Source organism: Benincasa hispida, chromosome 1 (assembly GCF_027475165.1).
Source record: "Benincasa hispida cultivar pf3 chromosome 1, pf3_genome.v1.1, whole genome shotgun sequence".
In the NCBI taxonomy this organism is placed as follows: domain Eukaryota; kingdom Viridiplantae; phylum Streptophyta; class Magnoliopsida; order Cucurbitales; family Cucurbitaceae; genus Benincasa; species Benincasa hispida.
In genome coordinates, this window is record NC_143478.1 from 53,619,188 (window position 1) to 53,641,735 (window position 22,548).

The following is a 22,548-nucleotide window of genomic DNA, read 5'->3' on the forward strand; positions in this document are numbered from 1 at the left end:
TGTTGTGGGGCTTTGGTTATAAAACCACCATTGAGGCTTGACTTTTGACTTCCACAATGGCTAAGAACTCTTGGCAATTCGGAATGCGAGCTCCCGTTGTCAGTTATCATACGAGAGGTAAATGAACTTAAGTCTCAAATGTTTGTTTTAGCTTCTCTTGTGAAACAGATTGCCCTTGCCCATGTTCAATCCTAAGCTCCTATTGAGGAAGTGAATTATGTTAGTAATCAAGGAGGAAGATGATATGATCCCCATAACAGCATGTACAATCCTAGATGGAGGGATCACCCCAATTTCCAATGGGGAGAGGGATAAACAGACCACCCTAGTAGCTCTAATTCTGGCACACTATTAGAGGAGATAATTAAGAGTTTGGTGAAAATAATTATGAAACTCTAGCAGGACATGATGACTAACCAAAAGACCATTGTAAGTAAACTTGAAAATCAGAATGGTATACTTCCAGCTCAATTAGAGCTTCAGGTGAGAAATGTTAGTGCCTTGGAAATTGTAAGCCTCTGTGATCTCCCTAGGCCTATGACTGAAGCAGAGTTTAATGAAGTGTTTGATTTTGATGAAGAAGGACATAGACCCCTAACACCAAAGAGCCCCAAACAGGTATGTACCAATTTTTTGTGGCGGTAGAATTTATATGATTATATTCATGTTGCTCCCTTTCTAGACAAATTTCTCAGTCCTAAGAAAGAAGATGTTGACACCGTTGTATTGGTGACTGCCAACTCTCTTGAAAAGAGCAAGATGTGTTGGATTAAGAAGGAAGAAGAGCCCAATAGTGAAAAGGCAATGATAGTTCTGCCAGGTAATCTTCTAGAGAACTGTGATGACCCAGGTATTTTTACTTTACCTGCTTGTTTTCTTAATTGCTTATGCTCTTATTATGACAGTGATGATAAATTCCTTTAGAATTTGGTTTATTTAAGATGACGCAGGAAGAAAACAAGCATGATTTTTTAGCTCATTTAAAAATTTTCCTTCTTATTTCTCATGCAACTTGAGTTCTTTGTCTGGCTTCCTATTGCATGCTTATAATTGCATTATTTAGCCTATATTTTCATTGTTACCTTGAAAGGCCTTAGGCATAGATATTAGATTCTCCTAAACTTCAACTTATTAATACATGCATAAGGAAGTAATCAACCAAATCTCCTCATTTATCTTGAAAAAGAAAGGGAAAAAGAAAAATAAGAAATGACAAAAAGAAGAAGAGGAAAACTAACCCATTCCTATGTTAACTTTTAGTTCTTTTTTTCCTAAGTAAAGGAGAGAAAACTTTATCTAGAAAAACTGCTTTGGTTTTGACTTGTCCACACGGGTTAGGTGAAAGACATCTAACTACGGGCCAAATTCCTTAAAAGGTGTCTAAGCTATTCATTATTTTCATGCAATGGATGTTACAAGTCTCATAGTTGCCCCCAACTTTATGTTCACAGTAGGAGGAAAATATTTCTCCACAATCATATCCCATCAAGTTATTTCACTTGGTTTGAGTGAATATGTCCATTATCTCATCTCATAAGAAAAATGGAAACATGGACATTCTAATTCCCTCTAGAGTGACTCTAGGCATAACAAATGTATCGGATTTCCAATAAACTTTTAAGATGGGCATGCAAATCTTCTCCCAATGCTCTAGAAAATTGTCTTGCTACTTGAATCATCTGTAACATTACATGCTTCACTTCAAATCGCAAACCATCAAATGTTGGACGTACTCTACCTGGTGAAAAATTATAGAAGGTTAGGAAGACATAATCCTATATAGATCTATTCTTATCGTGAGCCATCAGAATAAGATTATCAGCTGCTAGAGAAATATTATTTAGAGTTCAAAGCAACTATAAAAAAATATTCATCCAAAATTCCAAAAGAATCTAAGCAATATTACAATTAACCACCTACATTTGTTTTTAAAACCAGAAACAAATTAGGTATGATGGCGGTTGTACTAGTAGTTAGAGGGCACAAAAGGAAAACACCTATGAAGCATTGACAGCAATATGACTATCGAATATGGATACGATCGGATATGGTGATTCGTCAATTTCTAAAAAACTAAGATACAGATACGTCTAAGGATGCGCCATTTTTTTATATATTTTTTAATATATATATTTTTAGAAAAAAGAGGATACTACATTTTTTTCTTTAAAAAAAATCTAGGATATAGATAAATTTAGCATACAAGTTAATAACAATAACACAAAATAGAATACAAACATTGACATACAATACAAAAAAAACATCTAAGATGCTGAAGTACAATAGTTAATAAAATGCAATAGAAAAGTGACTCATATTGCAAAAAAGAAGAAGAAAAAGATTAGAGGGAGAAGTATGAAGATAAACGAAGAACTTATTGCTGAAGGTATTCAAATAGTTTATATTTTGGTGGACTTTGTGGGGACTCAAATGTGAAGATGAAGATTGGATGATTCTAGTCTAGGGTTTGGTTCTTATTTATTTATTTTTTTCTTTTAGTTTTGTACTTGAGTAGTGAGCTTTTTAAATAGGTTGCCTAATTTTTGGAAAAGATTAGATGAGTTACTTTTCTTTCTTTTTTTTTTTTTTTTAAAAAAAAGTACGCATAGAAATAGATACGTCAAATCGTGTGTCAGATACGTATCTGAAAGTATCTAGAAATATAGATACGTCAAATCGCGTATCAGATATGTATCTAGGAAGTATCTGGAAGTATCGGTATCCGATACGTGTCTGATACTGATTCTTTGCTTCATATAAAGTATCTGTGCTTCATAAGAAAATACACTCTAAATGAACACACGTGTCTAACGGGTAGACATTTTTCATTTAAAACTAAAAATAGATCTTTTACAAAATCAACATGAACTTAAATTCCGTTGGTACGAACTTGTACTATCAACTTTAAGGTTTGAACTTCAATTTCCCACACCCCATATAGTGTAATAAAATTGGGATGGTTGGAAAATAAGTGTCTGCAGCTTCAACGTTCAATGATTGGACGATCAGGCACAAAAAACTTTTTAAACAAAATTACAAAATTTCTAGCCCTCAAGAGTTTTTTAATACATGCTTCATACCATATTTGTATTTCTTTAATACAGGTAATATTTTTATTTTGAGAAACATATCTTTTTGGTTCTTAGGTTTTAGGTCTACTTTCTAGTTAGTCCTTAAGTTTCAAAATGTTACCTTTTTAGTCCTTAAGTTTTGAGTTTTGTTTTAATATAATCCTTAGAATTTAAAATATTACAATTTTACTCTTGAAATTTAAGTTTTGTTTCAAGTTGGTATCTAGATTTTAGGATTTACACTCTTAACCTTGATTTTTCACTAATACTCACCTTCAATTATTGACTTAATGTCTATTAATTAATTCAAAATAATTATGAAGTAAAATTTTAAATTAAATTTTAATAGTATAGATTTGCACAATGTCATTTTTAATTTGAGAATCTTATTTCCATATATTTTATGTTTTATATTGTAGGTATGATTTATTGAATAACACCATGGACCATCAAGTATATAATGCACATTATGTACCAAATTTATGTGTTATTATATTAGACAACATAGGGATTGAGCATGAAGACATAGTTGGTCGTTTGCTCAATTGCTACCGCTATGGGAGAAAATCATGTCATGGGTAGTCACACACTTACCGGAGAAGGTCTCGCACTCGCCAAAAAGACCTACATCACCACATATAAGTGACTCTGGTGGCATCAATATAGTTTTTCTTAAATAGAATATTGCACCAGAATTGGTAGGGTTCTTTAGGGTTGTATATATAGCTATTTTATACCTATCTATCTATAATATATAAAAAATTATGAATATGGAAGAATATTTTTGGTACAATTTTACCCTTGTATATTTTTTAACACCTAAAATTAACCTTATAATACTCTCTCTCCTTCCACTACCCCCTCTAAATACCTTTCTCACATTCCTCCAATATTCTATTTTTCTCTCGAATTAATCCTCATTGCTTTTCTTTCTCTTTCTCACACATCCATTCGCATTCCCCTCTATCACTCAGATAATATAACAACAACTCACTAGGATCTCCTCCAAAATAATAAATCAAATAATTGTTCTAAAAAATACTACAAACAAATCACCAAGCAAACAACCAACAATGGACATCTATTAATCACAAAATTCTGGAATACTAAAAAACAAAGAGTACACATGAATTATACCTGGAAAACCCCTTCGATGTGATGAGTAAAAACCATGGGACTTGTGAGGAGTCTACCCTTGTCAACTTCTCTTATTATGATAAAATTGAGGAAAAAATAACCCAAATTAGTCATACAAAGATTCACTACCCACTAATACTATCATACATAAAAGATCAACACTTGAGAGATAAAAAAAAATGAAAATCACCCAATTTTATAAGTTCTGTTCGACAGTGATTACGGATAAATCAGAGCTTCATTAACAATCCAACCGTTCAAAACGAGGTCCCATGTGTCCAAACAGGCTGGCCAAATTTTAGCAAGATCTAACGGTTCAAACTTCAAAAATCGACAACTTTGTGAAAACTGTTGTTGAAAAATCGAACTGCTGTCTTTCTCTCGATTTTTTTGCTTCTTTTTTACTCTCTTTTCCCTTAGGTAATTCTCATATCACATAAAAGAAAACCTAGGGCTTTCAAGATGAGCCAACCTAAAAATTAGGTCCAATTGGGCTCAGAAAATACAAGTTTAAAATAAAGTCTTGCTTGTGCAACAAGTGGGCTAGACACCCACAATAATCTCCCCCTCCAGCCCAACACGAGAAAGACTCAATCACATCCATGATCACTTGAATCTCATCTCAGCAAGCTTACTACAAAGCTCAATCTTGCTTTTGGGAACTACCTTATTTAACATATCTACACTATTCTTGTCAGTGTGGACTTTCTTCAGATTCAATCTCTTCTCTTCAGTTACGTCTTGTAACCAATGATATCTAATGTCAATGTGTTTAGTACGAGCATGATACATTGAATTCTTGCTGAAATCCATAACACTCTGACTATCACAAAATATTACATACTCACCTTGCTTCAAACCCAACTCTTGAAGGAACCTTTTAAGCCATAACATCTCCTTGCTTGCTTCCACTATTGCTATATACTTTGCCTCAATTGTGGACAATGCTACACATTTTTTAGCTTGGATTGTGGTTGGCCGCTGGATTCACTGTCGTCCGTGAACCCGTGCCTATGCAAATAAAATTTGTATGCACCGAACTAACCTCTTAACTAACTAGTAGTATAAGTAGCAAGTATGGGGTCGAACCACAGAGAGTCCATTTGGATTCCTCAAAAGTTGGAACTTGTAGGAAGTAACCAAGGATTCCTCAAATCTTTTAATTAATTTTGTTAATTTAATATCTAATATTAAATTAATAAAAGATCAATTCCACTATAACGGAATTAATGTTATACAATTAATATTTAAATCATATTTTAAACATTAATCGATTCACCAATTTCGTTTAATTTTGATAAGATTAAACATTTCAATTGTATAGAATACAATGAATAGAAATCCTAATTGAATTTGAACATTTCAAATTCTACCGTAATTTTAAATCTCATCAAGATTACTCAATTTACTAATCCAAATTACGAGCTAGTACAGGGACCTTATGGACCTATAGATCATGAGCTCGAACGACTTATAATTAATTGGTTAAACTCTTTAAACCGAATTAATTACTATTCATTAACTACTAAGACATTCCACTATAGCTCAATAGTTGCATTCTCCTCACCGTAGATATATTTCTGTCCATTTTTGTAGGAGCATATCAATATGCAGCGAAAGCAACAAGGATCAATAAACATTCTAATTCATTAATTTTGGTTGTAACTAAAGCATACTCATATAATAATAAGAGGGTTTCTAGCAATACCTTTGTATGCCTCAATTCTCAGCTACAAAACTTCTCCAAATCTCGTTGTGAACAACCTCAAGATCTTCCACAGTATTCTCTTGGAGAAGAACTCACTGCAACGACCCACTTAAAGAACAGCTTCTTCAACTTGAAGTTTTCAGTAAAAACTCAATTGATGCATGCCTAAATTCCACTCCAATCTTCTTTATTTATTATAGGACTCTCATGCAAAGAAGATGGCTGCATGAAATGCAGCTCATGCTTGGAGATTTGAAGTTTGAAAGAAGTGGATGTTGAGAGAGCTACTTCATGATAGTGGAGAAATCCCATTTCTCAAATTTTTGTGTTTTCCAAATTTTTCAATATCAAAATGATTTCAAAAATCAATTTGATTTCAAAATTGAAAATATTATTAATTTTACAAAGTAAATTTCAAAAATTAATTTTCTAAAATTAATAAATAATTAATTAAACAATTTAATTAATTCTAATTAATTTAATATCAAATATTAAATTAATTTTACACAAATTTTACCTTCATGAATTAATATTTAAATTATATTTAAATATTAATTAATTCTCCCATTCTGTTTAATTCTAAAATTAAACGTGTAACTAATTCCCTTTATTTTGATTTGAAAGTTTCAAATTAACTTATCACGCTATTCTAAAGCTAATCCATTTACAAGCTAGTAGGGGATCTCGCGGACCTACAGATCATGGGCTCCAACGATCCGAGATTAATTGGCTAAACTCATTACACCGAATTAACCTCCATTCGTTAACTAATGGGTCACTCTACTAAAGCCCATAGTTGCACTCCCCTCACTGTAGATATATTATGTCCACTTGATATAACCATGATTAGTAAGTTAACCCTACAGGTTGTTCGTAATAACAGCTGGGTCAAATGTCTGTTTTACCCCCGAGATTACCTCTTGTTTCTTAAGTCCCACTGATTCTCTAATGAACAATTAATTTGTGATCCAATCATTAAACTGAATCCCTCTTGGGCCAATGAGAGGGTGGGGCCCCTTATTCAAGACCCGGAGTCAGCATTTAAGGGAACAATCTCTCTACTATCCCTAAAAGCGGGTAGGAGTGAAATCTATCTTGCATCCTATATCCCCAACTATCTACTCGGTCCTACCCCTGAAATGGAGGTTTATTGAGCCGACGTTGTTGAGCCAACTCTCACTTGTGCAAATCTAAGGATAATCCTGAATAAACAGGAGTTCATAGTTAGCTCAGGATTAAGGTCAAGTTACCTAGGTCATCACTTTGAAATAGTCAGTCTTAAATAGTAAACAACATTATAAAGTAAGAATGACTGATTTCATGGTCCAATCTTATACCAACCCATTGCACAGGACGCCCTCACTCCTCATGTCATAACATATACGAATTAGGATCACATCGTTTGTAGCACTTTACAACTCTTTGTAACAACTACAAAGTGGGCTGCATCCAATAGTATTACTAGGAATAAGGCACCAAACCTCATTCATATACTATAGATCATTTTGACTTATTACTTGAACCTGATCCACTTTTATGTCTCCACATAAAGTTCAAGTACTCATGTAATAGTCATGGGTCATTTAGTTTATTGGAATTCTAAGATGAAATAAGCAATACATATTTTCAATAACAACTTTGTTGGATTTGGTAGAGGTTTGGAAGAAACAACAATCGAACTTAACGACCAAGCAAGTGGGAGAAGGATACTCTTTATCGTATAGACTTTATGCTTGATCGTTTAGTAAAAGTCAACAGGTACACGATCATTTAGGAAAAAGCAGCTTGATCGTTTACATGATCGTTTAAAGAATATCGCTTGCCACATGATGGTTTAGAAAAATGCTACATGATCGTTTAGAGAATTGTGCGTGTACATAGAAGCTGTCGTATAATCTCTCGTGAGCTAAACGATAAGCAGTGTACTAAATGAAGCGATCCTCTACAAAATAAAAACATTTTTCATTTTATCCTTAAGTTATGAAAATTAAATAAAACCTCCCACTTCACGCACGGTTAAAGGAGAAACTGCCTATAATTATCTCAAAATTGTTTTAATTATAAATAAATATAATAACTAACTTATCATATTATATTTATAACCTATAGTTTTAATATCACATCATATGCAACATTTAAACCATAGTCCTTTTCTCTTTTATTTGATATGAATCATATTTATATCATTTTCCTCCAAATAATGTATCTCATACATCATATCAATTATATCACATATAACTAAATTATTTTAATCATATCATATATAATCAAACTCCCTCTTATCAATTTGAATACTTCAAATTGACCCAAAAATTAATTCTCAACTTGAATCCATTGAGCTACCAAGGGGACCTTATGGACCTGTAGCTTGAAGCTCCAACAGTACATGAATAGTTGACTAAATTCTTTAGTCACGAGATCCACCACCCTTCCTTTAACTGCCGGCACTCTACTAAAGACCGACAGCTGCACTATTCTCACTACAAATATATTTCTGAGTCTATCAGATATAATCAGTCAATAGTAGGATAACCCTTCGCAGATGCTCGTAAGTATAGTTGGGCCAATTTACCATTTTTCCCTTATAGTTACATCTAACTCCTTAAGTACCACTAATCCCTCTAATGAACAATATATCATAGTCTTAATATGAGTGAACACCTCTCGGGCCTTGAGAAGGTGTGTGGTTCTCCATCGTTCAAACCCTCGAATCAGCCCTTAAGGAAGCAATCTCTCTACTTACCTCTACTTTGGGGAAGAAGTGAATTCCATCTTATGTAACTGAGTTCCCAGCTCCCCAATCAGACGAATCCCCAAAGTGGTAGGTTTAAGTCGGAAATCTGGCCACTCGCACCCATGCAAATCAAAGGACCGCCTTTAAAGGCAGGAGTTCCCAACTCACTCAGGATTAAGGTCATGTTATCTACGGTCATCTTAGTGAAGTGAAGTCTTTTCCATGAACGCCGTTATAAAACGAGACTATACACTTCATGGTCCGGTCTTATACAAACTCTTTTGTATAGGACACCCTCTCTTGCATGTCTCCATATGAATGATCAGGATCAGACCATCTATAGCATGTCATAACATTTGTAACTATCTACAAAGTGGGTCACATCCGTAGTATCACTAGGATAAGGTTTCCCTCCTATATCTATATACTACAGACTCTTTTTGTTATCACTTAAGGCATGATCCACATGTATGTCTCCACATACATGCTTAAGTTACAACGACAACCAGGGATCTTAGTTTATTGGTTTGTGGTAAATGCAAATAAAACATCTCATGTTTCATAGACAATAGTGAAGAAAATATCTCATATTATTACATCATAAGTGTTTGTTCTTACAGGTGTTTACAAATTACAGGACCCTACGAGAGTTTAAGGTATCAACCCCAACACATTTGTGCCTAGTGGCAAATTAGAACTTCAAGTGAGGGGTTGTACTGTATATAAGTTAAAAAGTTTAGCCCATGAACTTCTAGTTTTGTGTCTATATATAGTTCTTAACTTTTAAAAAATATTCAATAGGTCTCTGAATTTTCAATTGTTGTATTTGATAGATTCCTAAAATACCAAATTTGCATAAAATACGACTCTTACATATTTTAAAATATTAAAAGATGTTACAGTAGACATTACATTTAATTTTGTGCTTAATAGGTACGATTAGATATTTGTTTTGAATTAGATACAAATGTTAAAATTTAAGGTTCAAATGGACACAAAAACTATTTTTTTGTTTTATAAAATGGTTATTTTTAAAACATTTTTAGTATTTTTGAGATATATTAGATATAAAATTGAAAGTAATTTATAAGTTTAACTAAAATTTTTAATGGACTAAAGTCAAAATTGAAAATTAAGGAATTTATTAGTCACAATTTGAAAATTTTGGGACTAAATTTGTAATTTAACTTTCATATAAAGGTAAATAATTTTAGAATGATCCAAAAATATTATAAATTTGTGTATATATATAATAAAAAGATTAACTATTATATTATATTATATTTTATATATATTTCAAAATAAAAAATAGAAAAAAACATTTTTTTATCGAGATATGTGGTGAATCATAAATGAATTATACCACTTGCTAATAAAATAAGCATATATTTTGCTAATGAATTATACCATTTTTTAATGGAAGTTCTTTCAAGACGGCTGAATAAACCTCCTGTGTGGTTTAGGTTTCATTAAGTGTGTTAAAAAAACCCGTTAACCCGAAAAAATCGATCAACCCAATCTGTGCAGTTTGGGTTATCAACTCATTTGGGTTGGGTTGGGTTCAAATAAATGAAAATTTTATGGGTTGGGTTGGTTCATGGGTTCAACTAATATAACCCAAACCAACCCGAACCAACCCGAATTTATTATTAACTTTAAAATATATACTTTTTTATTATTTATAACACAATTATTTATACATATATTGATTTTAATTTTATTTAATTCCAATATTTTTTTTAATAATTTACTCTTCAACAACTCATAAAAGTAATTTCTTTGCACTTTAGAAATAAAATTCTCACTATAGAAATTGAAATTGAGTTGTTAATTCAATATATGAAAATAATTAAATTAAATTTTTACATATTTACGTTTTGCTTTTTTTAGAACAAAATTTTAAATAAAAGACCCAATTAACCTGAACCAACCCAACCTAAATATTTCATGGTTGGGTTGGATTGGGTTCATTTTTTAATAAGGGTTATTTGGGTTGAAGAAATTTACAACCCGAACAATTGGGTTGGGTCTTAGTCTTTCAACCCAACCCAACCCAACCCACGAACACCCCTAGGTTCCATGACAGTTGTGAGCATGTTGGCCTGACTCAATTGGCTTTTGTTAATGATCACATGATTTTTTGTGCGGCTGACCAGGGTTCTTTGGATTTTGTGAGCAGGGTTCTGGTGGATTTTGCGGAGATGTCGGGGTTAGTTGCAAATGTGGGGAAGAGCTCTATGTTTGTTGCGGGAGTGGATTCTGTTGAGGCTGAGGAGCTTGAATCTTTTATGGGGTTTGCTCTTGCTTCTCTGCCTGTCAGGTATCTGGGATTATTGTTGTTGGCTGGTCGTCTTAAGGCTGTGGATTGCACCTCGTTGATTCAGAGGATTACTACTCATATTAGGAGTTGGGCGGCCCATTCTCTTTCGTTTGCTGAGATTTTGTAGTTAGTGAAGTCTGTCCTTCAGTCATTTCTAGTGTTCTAGTCCAACATCTTTGTTTTGCTTGCTTGTGTCTTTAATGAGGTTGATTGTCTTCTGTGGGCTTATTTGTGGAGAGGCAGGGTAGAAGGTCGTGATGGTGCGCGGGTTGCTTGGGATGAGGTTTGCTTACCAAAGGGTGAGAGGGGCTTAGGCATTAAGCATGTGGAGTCATGGAACCAGGCGGCTATTATGAAGCTTCTTTCACTTCTGTTGGTTAAGTTCGACTCTTTGTGGGTATGTTTTGAGGGGTCGATTTTTGTGGGCAATTCAGTGTGAGGCTGGGAGATCCTGGTGCTTGAAGGCTATCCTTCATTGTCGGGATAAATCCAAGTAGTTGGTTCGTTTGAAGGTGGGTGATGAGAGGAGGTATTTTGTTTGGTGGGATCCATGGTTGCTTGGGGGTGTGATTTTGGAGACGTATGATCCTAGGGTAGTGTTTGATATGGCCACTAGTAGGGAGGCGCGATTTTCAGATTTTCTAGATAGAGAGAGGGGCTGGAAGTGGCCTTCTGTTTCACGTGAGTTGCGTGAGATTTGGGGTTTGATTCAGACAACGGGGCCTAGAGTGATTGGTGAGGTTTATTGGGTGTGGGTGCTGAGTGCTAATGGTCGGTTTTCTATTGCGAGTGCGTGGGAGAGTTTGCATCATCGTCGTCCTAGGGTGTCTTGGGCGCGGCTTCTGTGGTCTGGGGGTGGTATTCCTCGGCACTCTTTTTGTGCTTGGCTGGTTATGCAGGATAGGTTGGGTACTCAGAATTGGGTTAGGAAGTGGAATGTCTCGTCTGATGGTACGTGTCTCTTGTTGGGGGGGAGGGGGGTTGGGAGATTTGGGATCATCTATTCTTCGAGTGTAGGTTTGAGAGAGAGGTATGGTCAGGTGTGTTATGTTTGTTGGGGTCGTCCTATTGGTGGCTAGGTGAGATGTCGAGCTGAGTTGGGTTTGTCGAGTGGAGGCCGGTAAGGGAGTACGAAGTAAGTTGTTTCGAGTCTTCTACTGTGCTTCTATTTATTATATCTGGCAGGAGAAGAATCGTCGACTGCATGGAGATCGTCCTAGGACGGCGTCTGCTTTATTCCATCTTATTGTCTCTATGGTTCGTGCTCGTATTGTTTCCTGGCGGGTTGATCTTCTTGGTCTTCTCTAGTTTTTCTTATTAATGTTCTTTCTTATTTATTGTGTTTGGTCTTTTGTTTTCTTTGGGTGTTGCCTTCCGTTTGTGGGATTTGTTTTGTTTCGTTACTGGTTCTCTGGTCGGTTTATCTATTTTATTTTGCTATGGCTTTTGATCTCTGGTTCTATTAAGAGCTTGGTCTTTGTTGTTGCTTTGTTTGCTGTGGTGTGGTGTCTTGATCCCAGGCTGTGAGATCCTCCTATTGTTATATAATAATACTACCTATTAAAAAAAACCATATATATTTAAAAACTAAAAATAGAATGAAATTGCCAATGGAGTCGAACCTTGGTCTGGAATAAGGATGAAAATATAGCGAAATATATTCTGTTCACATTTCACTAGATAAAATCGTTTTTACCAAAAATCGTCGAAATATAGGCGATATTTGATTATATATCCCCGATATTATCAATAATTTGATAATATCGCCTTGGCAATATTTTGTCTTTTCAAAAAATATTTTTCGTTTATGTTGATTAAAGTTTACACTCGGTTCTCAAATTTGGGGTTTTTGGTTGGTTTTTGTATGCCTCATCATCCTCAAGCTTGTAGGTTCAATCCTTTTTCATTATAAAATTTTGGTTACTTCTCTCTCCTCTCTCTCTCTTTTTCCTTTTTCAGGACTCTCAATATATTTTCTATTTCATGTTTTAACTGTTTTTTAAAATTAATTATTATATAATTGATATTTTTTTAATAAATATAATTTATCATTCGAGTTTATATTTATTTGGACACCATGTGGTCTTATCTATTTTTTTCAACTCATTTACTATTTTCGATATATCCGCAATATATACTTTATTCACGAAAATGTCATTTATACATACCAGTTAAATCGTGGATATTTCGTCATGTTATCTTTGATATTTCGTTTCAACATCTCTATATTTTGTTCTTTTTCTTTAAAAAATCACAAAGAAGAAAATATATTTATTTTTAAACTAATTGATTCAAACTTCTCTCATTGATTTTTTACATAATTTCTCCTCAAAATTGAATTGATAATATGAGTTTTGCTTGGGAGCAATATTATCATCATCAAATAAATTATGCTAATGTTGGATTAATATCATCTTGTTACTAAACTTACTATTGAATTTGTATGACCTAGACTTTATTGATGAAATATTCCGTTCATAATAATTTTTCAGTCTTCACTATTATCTATTATTCTATCACAAATCATATTTGACTTCTAATTATTGATTTATATGTTTAAAATCATAGTTTATTGCTTAAATAGGATTGTTTTGAAATTTCTCTAAAAGAATCCTATATTTTTTTTATAAATTTTTACGATATCCATGATTTTTTTTAAAATATCTGTTGATATTTAAATATTCATTGTCATGTCCTTAAATTTAAATTATCGATAAAATATCGATAACGATATTTAGAAGAAAGATTAAACTAACCTAAGATCCAGTGAAGCAAGATGCTGATATTGGTTCAAACAGAAACAAACAAATAAATTTAAAATAGGAATACAATATAATTTAATAAAAATAATGTACATAAATGTAGAAATTTGATCCATAAACCTTTAGTTTTAAAGTTTAAAATTTTAATTAGTTACATAATTTTCAAAAATGGATTTCGTGGTATATTGATCAATTTAATCAAAGTGTTGCAACATCCATTTTAACAATAACTAATTATTTAAGGATCAAATTTCAACTAGTTTAAAAGTTTGGGGTCTAATTTTAGTATTTATATAAGTTTGAGTGCTCAATTTTTATTAAATGGTTCAATTTCTATAACTATCTAAGTTTGATGGGCCTAATTTTAATACTTGTGTAACTTTGAGAGTTCAATTTTTTCAATTGAAAGTTTGAGAGTGTAATTGCAATTACTACTATATACTTTAAGGGTCATTTTTGCAATTTTCCTAAAACAAAAATGAATTTAGTAGATAGAATAACTTACTCTTTTTTTTTTTTTGGCTTAAAAAAAGCCTACTCATTTTTTTTTTTTTTTTGGCAAAGGTATTGTAATTAAAGCGTAGGGTGTGGAAATTGAACTTTTAACCTCAAAGTCATAGTACAAACACTATGTCAGTTGAGCTACGCTCATGTTGACATCTATTATTTTTTTAATAGTAATAGAAAATGAAGATAATATTTTGAAAATATATTTTTATTTTCTTTTAAAAAAAACTACTTTAAATAAAAATTAATTGGTTGCTAGTAGTAGAATTTGGCTGGAAATCTATTTTGAATAAGTAGAGCGGAAAGAAATAATAAATTTATGGTAAAAACTATAATGTAATTAATTGTAAAATCAATTTTCTATAATAAGTACTTTTATTACGGAAAATATCTTCTACATAAAAATGTAGAAATTAAATTAAAAGAAATTGCTGAAAATTATTAAATCAAAATAAAGCATATTTTTAAAAAAGGAAAAATAATAAATTTGACATTTATAAATGATAGACATTATAGACACTGATAGACACATTTAGAAAAAGAAATGAACAAAACTAAAAAAAAATGATAATTTCTAGAAAAGAAACTCCCAAGAGACAAAAAATAAAAAACAAAAAACGTGGAGTAAAAACTGCAAAAACAATAATGATTTAAACTACAATCATGGAAGTTACACTCCGTAATATTTAAATTTAACGGTAGCCGGGGAGGGAATGGACGTAATTTAACGTGGTTTGAAAATTTTCCGTTTTAACTATAGCATTGGATCTTTGTCTCTCTTCCCTTGTTTGGTTTACCAACATTGATTATATATTCTGTTACAGAAAATTAATTTCATTTACCATATTTAACTCCATTTTCTACCATATAAAGTCACCCACTTTCACTTTAGGTTTCTGCAATTTGCGAAGGCAAGAGAAAAAAGAAGAAAAAAATGGTCAATTCGTTCAACAATTTGCTTCTTTGGTTGGGGTTTATGGCCATTTTTGGTCAAGCCATGGCCTCTAGGCTCATTGATACTATTGCTAATCAAAAGATTGACACCACATGGTACGATGCTCGTGCCACCTTCTATGGCGACATGAGGGGTGGTGAAACTATGCGTAAGAATATATCATACATTTAAAATAATACTTTCTATTTATGCAAATTAAAGATAGGATTATAATGGTAGAATCTATACAAATATATTAAAGTGCACTTTACTTTTCTTTTGTCAATATATAATAGAGGGAGCTTGCGGGTATGGAAATCTATTCAAACAAGGTTATGGGCTAGCAACAGCGGCGTTAAGTACAGCATTATTCAATAATGGTGGAGCCTGCGGAGCATGCTTTGAGATAATGTGCGTGAACAATGAACACAATTGGTGTATACCAAATGCAGGCACAATCAAAATAACTGCCACAAATTTCTGTCCTCCAAACTATACAAAAACACAAGATATTTGGTGCAATCCACCCCAACGCCATTTTGATTTATCACTTTATATGTTCACCAAAATGGCCCCTTACAGGGCTGGAGTCATCCCGGTTCGCTACCGTAGGACGCTTTGCTACAAACAAGGTGGTCTACGGTTTGAACTCAAAGGGAATCCTTATTGGCTTCTTGTATTGCTCTACAATGTTGGTGGTGCAGGTGATGTTGTGGATGTTAAGATTAAAGGCTCGTCTACTGGATGGTTACAAATGTCAAGGAATTGGGGCCAGAATTGGCAAGTTGGTACCTTTTTGGTGGGGCAAAGTTTGTCCTTTAGAGTCACTACTAGTGATTGGAAGACCATTGAATTTGATAATGTTGTGCCGAGCTCTTGGCAGTTTGGACAAAACTTTGAAGGAAAATATAATTTCTAACAAGTGTTTAATGTAATTTAGTTGAATTGAGTTGAGTTAGGTAGAATTAGTTTGGTTCAATTCGATTCAACCTAGCGTAATAGTAACCATTTTATTAGACTTTTTTAGTTGTGCTTTGAATAAAGAAAAAAGCCAAACAAATCCTTACTTAAATCCTAAAATTCAACTAATTAACTACAAGAGGGAATGATCCCCCATTTAGATTGATTTCCCAATAAATTACATTTGTGCAGAGTATATAATTAACTTTTGAAGCTAAACTAGTACTCCAATGAAAATTTTGACAACTTGAAACTTCAACTTATGTCATATGTAAAGTGTTACAACTACAATAACATAGATTTGCCTAAAAAAACCTATAATAATATAGATGACCCTTTTCAATATTTTACCATGCATCTTACCATTTATTTATTATATAATGATAATTCAATTTTAGTATTAAAATTAAAATATTTATCTTTTTTAAAAAATAAATTATCATTTCATCTAATCCGGAGTGAACTCAAATAATAATAATAATAATACGGAGTGAAGTCAAATAATCAAATAATATAATAATAATAATAATACAAGAAGATATATTTGCAAGAGTAAGAGGAAATTATTTTTTTTAATATTTTATATACTTTATGATGGCCAAATAAATACTTTCTCGCATAAAAACAAACATTTCTCATCAACTTTTATTCTACAAAATGAAAAATATATTCATTTTTATCTTTCTTTTCAGTATACATTTATTTATCTTTTTTAGAAACACATTTTTTTTTAAATTAAACATTCAAAATACTATAAAAAAAAAAAAAAATGAAAGAAACAGCCATGCGACCTAGTGAATAAATATTTTCAAATAAAACATTTTAAATATAGAAGTATGATAACTTTACATTATATTGATTTGATCAATGGAATACTTTTGCGCCTAAGCAAATAAAGGATAAAGGAAAAAAAACGAGTCTGAGAAGTAAAATATCGAATTTAGCTAAAAATAAAATATAGAATACTTTTGGAATGCCTTCTTAAAAAAACCATTTTTTAAATAAGTCTAGACACTAATACTAATATTATAAATATTTTGATATATATATATAATCTTGATAATTAAAAGTATAAGAGATTGACTCATCGATTGTTAAATATAGTAACTTGTTAATATTGATATTGACTTGCCATTTTGCACATAATTAAATAATGACTAAAAGATTATTTGATAAGTAAAATATGAAATTCAACTAAAATAACTAAAATATAAAATATTTTTGGAATGTCTTCATTAAAATATATATTTTTTCTTTTTTTTAAGAGTTCTAGACCCTAGTTCGTCTAATACATTTAAATAACACAAAATTATTTTCATTAGGTAAATTATGTTCTTTTTTCTTTAAAGAAAAACCATTCTATTTATTATAAACTTGCCACGTGAGCATGATTTGTACCATTCTTGGTAGGAGTTATTTAGAATCCAATCTAAATATGATAGGAGCGATATCTCATTTAGGATACAAGCTTTTGCTTTTCTATACAATCGGCTAGGTTATTTTCTCTCTTCTACAAAAATTGAAATGACTAAGGAGAATTCTTTGATAATGTCTTTGAATGTAGTCAGATTCTACACTTAACTTTGGGAAGTATAAAGATGTTGCAAAGCTTATTCCTTCTCTTAAAGCTAGAATTTTGGATCGAAGGTCATCTTCAAAGATTGGGCTAAAGCTCCTAAAAGTTTTTCTTCAGAATTACAAGGGATTGCTTAACCCTGTTTGAAGGAGGACTTGAAATCCATTTTGCATGTATATTCAAATTTATAAAATCTTGAGGTGGGGCTATCCAAATGTAAGGGATTTCAAGTATTTTGGTTTTTTTTTTCTAGAATATCAGTTCTCTTGTTTCTTTGCATGGCATTTAAGAATTCTTGTTGATATTTTAGAATCCAATTTGCTCTCTGATTGTGATATGGAGTCGGTTTTTCTAATCTTGTTTTATTTTTTTTCATTCCATATTGTCCAACAAGCAACTGCGTACATGCCCAAATTCTCCTTAGAACTTGAATTGTTGATTGCATGCCATCTATCCTTGATGCTTTCATTATAATTCTCCTCAAACTCTTCGATGATGATATTATACTCCGAATTTGGTTTGCTCAAGTGCAGCTGAATAATGAGCGATCCGTGAATTTCAGAAAATATATGTTATAATTATGTTCTTTCGTAAGACGTAAACTTTGCATCCTTTTAGTACACACATATTGTGTATAAAAAAAAGAAAGAAAGAAAGGAAAATTTGTCATGAACAACTGAGTCACTTATAAAAAAATATAAGTACAACCCAAGATTTTGGCTTTAAAAAGAATATGGCTTTCAAAAGAATTTGGCAAAAACAGGAAGAGTTTTGTAACAATTTATAAAAATAAGGCAAATATTTTGCCTTCTTGTGGTTTTTTTTTCTTAATTTTTTTTTATATTCAATTGCATTTGTTAATATTTTCTCCTTCCTCATTTATTTTTCTTTTTCTAAATTCTATTTTGTAAATTTTGCAACTGCCAATATTTTTTCTTCTCCTTTCTCACTTTTTATTTCTTAATTTTGTTTTATTAAAAATTTAACAATTCTACAACTTTAACTTTCAAGGTCTTTTAATTCCTCAAATATTAAATTCAAAAGTTAATTATAAAATATCTATTTTTTTAGAGAATTATAAAAAATATATGTATAGACTTAAACTAAATTAATTCATGAAAATAAAACAAGAATATACAGGTAATTTACAAACAAAATATCTTTCTTTTGGGCCAGTTCTCTTTTATTTTACAAAATTATTCTATTAAATATATGACATTTTCTACCTAACATGTAATGCATGACAAATTTATATTGTAAAAAGTTTAATCTAAATGTATAAAAAAAATTGCTTAAGAATTTCAAAATTTGTAAGTTCCCTACAATATTATTCACAAGATCTAAAATCCTTGAAAAAAAATCATACACCAAATCTACAAAAATATTATATACTGAAATAAATATGGAAAAATTCTAAATTAAAAAAAAAAAAAATCATACAATCATTAAGTATATAGCAAAAAAATAAAAAAACTACGTAGATTCTCTTTTTGTTCAATAAATCTATACTATTTCATATTTTTTGCTATATTCATATACTAAACTTACCTAAAATTCATGAAAATTATATTTAATGATTTATGGATATCATAATCTAATTAAAAATCTCATAATATATATATATATATACATGCATTGAATTTAGACTATCACTCTAGGGCAATGCAAAAATTGTCATATTTTGTAGATTTATCGCCCAAATCATAATAACAATAAAGATATAGAAAGGTAACATCATTTTAATTACAAAATCCTTCGAAAAATTGCCCAGAACGCCCATTTATCATGGAAATACTATCCTATATAATATTGATTTCATGAAAGAAAACTAAAAAAAAAAAAAAAAAAAACAATATTTTAACACCATTTAAACCTTTTACATTTAATTTACATAACATTACCACTGTATTGAAAAAAAACTGAAATCAATTTAGTAGGGAACACTACTACAAATACTACAAATTCTCATAGGGTTGTTTTTAAATATAAAAAAATAAATTAAAATATGGAAAAAATTTTAGAACTATCAATGATATAGACTCAAATAGTCTTCTATTAATGTCTATCAGTGATATTGATAGACATTAATAGAAGCCTATTATTGGCTATCAACATCTATGATAATCAGAAAAATTTGTTATATCTTATAAATATTTTCGAATAATTTTACCATTTGAAATAATTTTCCCATTTAAAACCTTCTATATTTTGTAGGAAAAAACTGAAATCAAGTGATATAAGTTTTGGAATGTGAAACAATAAATTTGTTAATATCCTTTCAAGTGATTTTCCAGAGATTCTGACTTTATACTGATTTGTGCTTTCGGTGGATTTTTATGTCCTCTTCGACTGGATTTAGAAAAAAAAAATAAAAAAATAGAAAATAAAAAATAAAAAATCAGAACAGTAAAAAGAGAAAAAAGAAAACTAATTTTTTACATTTGACTCAAGTATACAAACCATTCTCTCCCATTTGAATTTATTTTGTGCGGATGATATGAATTCCAAGATTTTTTTTTCTTTTCTTTTTCGGCTTAACTTAAAAAAAAAAAAAGAAAAAAAAAGAAAGAATCTTCTTTGATTTGATTTAATTGTGCTCTGGAAGTGAACTAATTAGTTATATATATACACAATTATGTTTCAGTATGCATAACTAATTAGTTACTATCCTGTTTGATATATATATATATATATATATATACTATTGTTTGTTGAATATATATTTTGTTTTAAATTATTGAAAAGAAAAAAAAGTCAATTTTATCTTCAAACTGCGGGGTGTGAAAACTTAGTCATATTCTGTGTTATGTTGCTTTTATTATGCATCGTGGTATGATGTTTGATGCCCTCTTCTAATCTTATTTTGGTCTTTGAATTTTGTCTATTATTCTATTTTGATCCCTAAATTTTTAAAAATTTTTGTTTTAATCCTGAATCTTTGAATATTGTTTTATTTTGATTCTTGAACTTTGAAAAATATTTGTTTTAGTCCATGAAGTATTGTTAACTCTTTAAGAAAATGGTGAGTGACTTGTATTTTTGGATGACTAGGCTACCATATAAATTAGCATGCTAAAATATCTAGAGTTTCAATTTTGAATAAGGTGACAAAACGGGATAATTTAAAAAATATTTTTAATTCAAAAGTTTGGTCGTATTTTGGCATGTTGGTTGTTCACGTTTTATTTTATCTTCATCTTACTCAATACATTTAAAGCCTAATTATCTTAATAAAAGTTGACATAATTTTAAAAGTAAGGACTAAAATAAAGATTTTTTTAAAAAAATTTAGAGACTAAAACAATTATTCTTTTAAGATTTAGGGACTAAAATAAAACCAAATTCAAAGTTGAATGTTAAAATAGGATTTAAATCTAAAATTTTACATTGCCCTTTTGCTTGTGCACTGTTTGGTTTTTATCAAAATTTTGGCAGACACAACCACTTTATTAGGAAGGAAAAGTGTATTAATAATGGTTTTGTGTGAAAATTACCGATTTTCTAGTATTAGATTTGAATTTTATTGGACTATAATATTGTGTGTAATATAGTATTACACTCATGTTGGCATGTTGTTGTTATTTTTAATTGGTTTATTTTGATCTATTTTTACTATTATGCATAAATGGGTATCAAGTATAATGTCCTCTTTGTTTTACGTTTCAAGCAATAATGTCTCAAGTTTAGTTGCTATCTTATTGATTTTCTTTTGTGAAAACTTATTCGCTTGTATTTTATTTTGATGATCGGTTTCTCATAAATGTCATCACAAATATGAAATTATTGTACCACATTTTAGTGGAAATCATGAGAAAAAATTATGAGAAATTTGATTGTAATGTTTTCAAATGACAACAAGAAGAAATCTCAGTTTCCCTTACAACTTGGAATATGATAATTATTTTTAGGAAAAAAAAATCTAGCAATATTGAAGGAGAAGCCAACAAAGAAAAGTTGCTTGCATTTGAAGTAAAGAAACATATGCAAAATATTTATGCAAGAGCCACATTTAAATGGACTAGATAACACACTATATGATGTGTATAGTGGTGGATTTGACAAAAAGCTATGAGAATCATTAGAGAAAAGTAATATATATAAGATAGAAGATGTCATAGTAATAAAATTTATAGTCAGAAATTTTTTGATCTATAAATGATTGATTCTAAAATCAGGATAAGACACTTTTCATGAATATGTCTCCCCCATGATTGAAGGTTAATTATATTTTATATGGAATTCCATATATGATAAGATAGGAAATTCCTTGTGTATTATGGAAAGGTTGAAACCTTCTTAAAATTTTATATTATTGTGGGGTATTTTAGAAAAATGACTATTCCAATATAATAATCCAAGTTTTAGAATATTGGATAACAATTTAAAAAGAGGTTGGAATATGTCTGAGTTGTATACAAAATTTTTGTATACCTCTTTAATGAATAATAATAAGTCTCAACATATATGACAAAGACATAATACAATTAGACAACTACTTTCCTAAAAGGCCAAACTAGAGAGTTGGTTGAAAGCTCATCAAGGAGAATAAGATTAAAGCCTTTAATTTTAAAAAGTTAACCAGAGAGGCAACTCGACCTAGTTGACTGAAGATCCCAAGATCTAGGTTCAACGGGCAAACCGACTTCTGGATAACTTAGTGAGCATTACGTTGATTTTTTTTTTTCTTCTTACCCATTCTAAGGATGATGAGACAGTGCAAGTGTGGTTTTAGGGTAAGCATTGTGCTTCTAATGATTTCTATAGGTTTTTGAATAATTATTTATGAAAAGAGCATATACGATGTTCTTTATAGGAATCACCTTGTAAGTGTGAAGGGGT

General features: G+C 30.8%; 2 protein-coding genes across 3 annotated transcripts; both read left to right on the top strand.

Annotated features, from left to right (window-relative positions):
* The first annotated feature begins 56 nt into the window (after positions 1-56).
* On the top strand, positions 57-12,190 carry LOC150038538 (uncharacterized). Its single transcript, XM_090313542.1, has 6 exons — positions 57-117; positions 467-618; positions 10,807-10,970; positions 11,214-11,367; positions 11,483-11,921; positions 12,156-12,190. Exons 1-6 carry the CDS (start codon positions 57-59, stop codon positions 12,188-12,190), a joined length of 1,005 nt encoding a protein of 334 aa, XP_090169668.1.
* A 22-nt stretch (positions 12,191-12,212) lies between these two features.
* On the top strand, positions 12,213-16,092 carry LOC120077708 (expansin-A22-like). 2 transcript variants are annotated; one of them, XM_090307116.1, is made up of 3 exons: positions 12,213-12,231; positions 15,235-15,342; positions 15,470-16,092. In XM_090307116.1, exons 1-3 carry the CDS (start codon positions 12,225-12,227, stop codon positions 16,090-16,092), a joined length of 738 nt encoding a protein of 245 aa, XP_090163242.1. In that variant the 5' UTR covers positions 12,213-12,224. The 2 variants fall into 2 exon arrangements, with proteins under 2 accessions (XP_090163242.1, XP_038887601.2); XM_039031673.2 differs by lacking the exon at positions 12,213-12,231 and having other exon boundaries at positions 15,163-15,342.
* Positions 16,093-22,548: the final 6,456 nt, after the last annotated feature.